At 33.2% G+C, this 5,086-nt stretch overlaps 1 protein-coding gene across 1 annotated transcript; it reads left to right on the top strand.

Annotated features, from left to right (window-relative positions):
- Window positions 1-1,110: 1,110 nt before the first annotated feature.
- LOC107882487 (protein ANTAGONIST OF LIKE HETEROCHROMATIN PROTEIN 1-like) lies at window positions 1,111-3,567 on the top strand. Its single transcript, XM_016800870.1, has 2 exons — window positions 1,111-1,569; window positions 2,776-3,567. The coding sequence occupies exons 1-2, from the start codon at window positions 1,111-1,113 to the stop codon at window positions 3,565-3,567; spliced, it is 1,251 nt and encodes a 416-aa protein (XP_016656359.1).
- The last annotated feature ends 1,519 nt before the right edge of the window (window positions 3,568-5,086 follow it).

Raw genomic sequence — 5,086 nt, 5'->3', positions numbered from 1 at the left:
CAATGGCAAAAACTTCGTAGGAGTCAATCGAAAGTTAAAAGAATTATGCGATTTGTTCGGTTTCAAGGAACATCAAGCGAAAGTGCAACGTTGCGTGTTCGAAGTTGGAATAAATTGGAAATTCATTCCCGTATATAGCCCTCATTTCGGTGGATTGTGGGAAAGCGCCGTTAAGTCGATAAAACATCACTTAGTCAGGCAGCTAGACAGTAGAGCTTTAACGTTTGAAGAACTATACACCGTATTAAATCGTATAGAAGCTTGCTTAAACTCCCGTCCTTTATCCCCGTTATCTTCTGATCCATCCGACCTAAACGTGCTCACGCCTGGGCATTTCCTTGTTGGTAGCTCTCTAACCTGTTTATCAGATAAAGACGTGGCAAACGTGCCAACTAACCGTCTTTGTCACTGGTAATTGGTAACTCAACTAACACAGAAAATTTGGCAGCGTTGGAGTCGGGAGTATCTTAGCCAATTACAGGGACGAACCAAGTGGTCATCCAAAAATGGTCGCTCGATAAAAAAGGATTTGTTGGTGATTATAAGGGAACCTAATTTGGCACCTACACAGTGGCGACTGGGTCGAATTATCGAATTACACCACGGTCAGGATAATGTCATTCGCGTGGTCACTGTGAGAACGGAAAGGGGTCAATCCAAACAAGCAGTTAGAAATTTGTGTCCCTTGCCACTTGATGATTAAGTAGCTTATATTTATGTAAATTTGGTTATGTATTATTTCTTTATAAATAGGTATATTTGTCCACTATAATTTATTAATTTATTACTTGCATTAATAAGCGATCCGCAACTATTGAATTATTTTTTTTTATATAACTAATTTCTCAATGTATACAAGGTTACAGTACGTTACAGTACGTTAGTTTGCTGAAATTTTACGCAAGCGTAGAATGTGGGGCGGTGTGTTGAAGCCAAGACAATTACACTACAGTAGGTAGATCGATAATTTAGATAAAACGTCGGTCACACGTGGCGATTTTATTCGCCGTGACTAGTAGCAGTGACTTCTCGCCACATCAAGTCGCAACGAGTAGTTTGTCACACACGGAGTTTTACGACATAGCGAGTAGCGAGTAGTCAGTCGCAAAAATGTCGTCAATCGAATCACGTCATACCATTTTAAGACGAATAATTCACCTTACGTGTGCAGAATTAGCAGAACGATTCATTTTTTATGTACAAAATACGCGAAAGAGGAAGTGGGTTCGTGATTGGATTCGTAAAAGAGAACAATTTGGGGCCTATGCCTTACTTTTGAAGGAATTGGCTGAAGAGGATCATTCGGCTTACAGAAATATTATGCGGTTATCACAGACGAAGTTTGATGAACTTCTTCAAATGGTTAGCTCAGCAATTACTAAAATAAATACCCCAATGAGAAATGCAATTCCAAGTAACACAAAACTTGAAATAACACTGCGTTACTTAGCTAGTGGTGACAGCCTGATGACTTTGGAGTATTTATTCAGAGTTCCTCACAATACAATATCTACGTTTTTACCTGAAGTATTGGTAGCAATTTACAACGCTCTGACACCATTCATCAAGGTTAGTTAAATAATTGAATTAATTTATACTAGTTATTCATTTATTAGTTTTAACTATAATGTATAATTATGCATTAAAATTAAAAACGTAATAAAGAAAAACATGATAAACATATACTTTAACAAATTGTATATTTTCAAACTTAAAAAAAAACAACAAACTTTTATAGCATGTGTTTAAACAATATAGATATTATTATAATACTGCAACGTACTTGTGCTTAAAAACCTTTTACAGAAAACAAAAAAAATTATATCGTATATTTTCAAACTTAAAAAAACAACAAACTTTTTATAGCATGTATTTAAACAATATAGATATTATTATAATACTGCAACGTACTTGGGCGTAAAAACCTTTTATAGAAAACAAAAAAAAAATATTTCTCTTATAGAATTTGTATAGAATTTAATTATTAGTACATATTTTTAAAATTGCTTGTTGGATCGGGTCCAGCATTGTGTAGTAATTGACTGAAATGTATTGCACTGAGGGATTTTTTGGTATTCTCTGGTATGAATAATAGGGGTTAAATAAGATGAAGATGTTTGGCTAAGGTTTGATGATCTGCCAGATGAGGTTGGAATAGAGAATGGGTATTCAGTTTGGTTATTTTGAGAATCAATAATATTCAGTCTTTCTTGTGTAATTAAACTTTGAATTTTTTCTTGAAGTGTTATAAAACTTCTTAATGGTAGCTGTTTAAGTTAAGCTGAAATATGCATTCCAAAACGATCGTATTCATCATCGGTTTCATTTGTCATTAATGCAATTTCATGAAGTTTGTTAGCAGACTGCTCCAAGCTTGAGGACTTGTTACGTTTCATCTTCTTTTTCAGAGGAGGTTATATATGTAAGTATGCTATACTTTCCGTATATGAAGAAGCAAGTGGCAAAGTCGTGACTTGTTTAATTGGTTTTTCAGATATTACGGAAACGTTTTCATCTTCATCATTGCAGTTTTCTAAATCTTGGTTGATCAATGAAATGTCCTGTTGATAAAACATTTTAATTGATATCAAGATACAATGTGTTATAATATTATGATCTTAGTGTGTTAGTATAGTATCTCTCCCTCGTGATTCACGTTTCCGTGCAGTTTGAAATATTTTTATTTTAGGTACTGTTAGCAGTACGCCAATTACAAATTAATTAAACAATAATTACAAGAAACATTTTTATAAGTAATTTCACAAATGTGTTTAGGTTCCAGATACTATAGAAGAGTGGCGATCTATCCAGAAATCATTTGAAATAAAGTGGAACTTTCCCAATTGCTGTGGGACTCTTGATGAAAAGCACGTTGCCATCATTCGCCCTCCAAACAGTACATCCACGTTTTATAATTACAAGGGATTTTACAGTATCGTTTTGTTTGCAATGATAGATGCCGATTACTGCTTCAGATACATCGATGTAGGAAGTGACGGAAGAGCTTCAGATAGTACAATGATAGTTTCTACTTTGAATATCGCACTTGAAAAAAATTTGCTCAATTGGCCAGAGGGTGGTCTTTGTGTAGGGGATAATGCTTTCCCTCTTCAAACAAACATATTGAAGCCTTTCAGTCACAGGCATTTGTCATTGGAAGAAAAGATTTTTAATTATCGCTTGTCAAGAGCTCGACGCGTTTCTGAAAATGCATTTGAAATCCTATCATCCAGATTCCGTATTTTTCGAAGGACAATTGATGTTAAAGTGGAAACCACAGAGTTAATTGTGAAAACTGCGTGTGCCATTCATAATTGGCTAAGAATGACCGCTGCAAGGGATTATTTAACAACAAAATGTGTTGATATTGAAGATTTAAATACAGGTGAAATTCACCCGTGTACATGGAGACAAACCAATTCACTATTGTCAGTTGGTCGGAGAGATGTGGGATATACCTCCAATCACAATACAACAGATGCAGAACTATTGAGAAAAAGATATGCTAGAGATTTCTGCACAACATTATCTGTTCCGTGGCAATTACAAGCCGTGCATAATACCTAAAATAAATAATATTAAGATATTTATTTCTTAACACGTTGAGTGCCTTGTAGTATTTGGCGCGTGTTGCCCGAGAATCCGCGCGAAATTGGTCCCGCAATTACGTCGGTCGACGTAATTTATGTGTCGACGTCGGCCCCCAGAGCAATACCTACCGTTTTTTTCATTATTTGAATTACGAATACAATGTACTATTATGTTCAGAATGTTATAATATAAAGTACACTTAAAATGCAGCTCACTTTTTTTTTTATATAAGTACCTAAGCGAAAAAAATATAATACATAATAAAAAAAAAAAAATTATAATGCCATTTGTAATTGCTTAGTATCCAATATTACTGAATAAATTACTCTTTAAATGCAGCTCACAATTACTTTTTTTAATAATTTTTTTTTTTTATATAAGTTAGCGTAAAAAATAAAATACATCATAAAAAAATCAAAAAAATCATAATGCCACTTGCAATTGCTTAGTATTTAATTAATTTTACTTTGTAATAATAATTAAACGTATACTTTATACAATACGTTCCTCATAAAAATAATTAATACAATAAAACTAAAATTATATAATAAGATTTAAAATGCAATATCTATAATATTATGTTGCTTATCTAAAAACATTTTTTTATGTGGTTAATAACAATTGGAATAACAATGAAATGACTTACATTTTGCTATGATATTCTTCAAAGCAGAGTTCTAAACATAATCCCGGCTGATCTTCACACTTATTGTAATAATAAATGGTTTCTGTTCTTTTTCCCTTAGCGGCACAAATTCGACATCTTTTTTACGAATATACCGGTTTTTATGATTTTTGTCTACTTTGATAGGAAGATGCTTTTGTGGTAATAGTGAACATGGTAGTCGTACTGTGTCCGAGATTGTGTCTTTATTAGAGGAAATCAAACTATTGATGACTGATATTCGAAAATCATAATATGATATTTTTTTGACATTTTTACAATACAGCAAAAAAAGAATTTAGCAAAGTTATTTGCAAAAAATGTATTGCGATTTTTTTGTACCATCTCAAAGCTTTCCTTTCGCAAGGGTAATACATCATTTGGTCTTGCCGATCAATACCAGACATAAACTTATTGTATTCCGATATCGGCAAGGGTTTCAATTTAGATTGACCATATTTATTATGTACTTCTACCATTTCATTTTTGAACTCAGAACTTATAGCCAGGACTTCTCTTTTGTCTTTCCATTTATACACACCATCTTTTGTATATTTACAAACAATTTCTCCAGTTTTGAGTTTTTTTGAAATAACTTCTTTTGGATTTTTTTTCGGTTGTTTTTAAGAGTCCCTGTGCAATATGTCTTACGTTGTAATAATGTGTGTGCTAAACTACTGCTGTTGTAATAGTTATCCATAAAGATTGAGTGACATTTGTCCAAATGTTTTTCCATCAGTCTATCAACAACATGCTCAGTATAACTTTGTTCAGGTGTACTATCGGTACCTTGCCCAGAAGTATATCTAAAACGAGTCCGTTAGGTTCAGT

This window comes from Acyrthosiphon pisum, chromosome X (genome assembly GCF_005508785.2).
Source record: "Acyrthosiphon pisum isolate AL4f chromosome X, pea_aphid_22Mar2018_4r6ur, whole genome shotgun sequence".
Classification (NCBI taxonomy): Eukaryota; Metazoa; Arthropoda; class Insecta; order Hemiptera; family Aphididae; genus Acyrthosiphon; species Acyrthosiphon pisum.
This window is presented reverse-complemented; position numbering and strand designations above follow the sequence as displayed.

Bases quoted from the DNA above. Each gene is read 5' to 3' on its own strand.
- LOC107882487 (XM_016800870.1), top strand. From the start codon at position 1,111: ATGTCGTCAATCGAATCACGTCATACCATTTTAAGACGAATAATTCAC. The intron at 1,570-2,775 runs GTTAGTTAAATA...AAATGTGTTTAG, and splicing joins CTCTGACACCATTCATCAAG to GTTCCAGATACTATAGAAGA.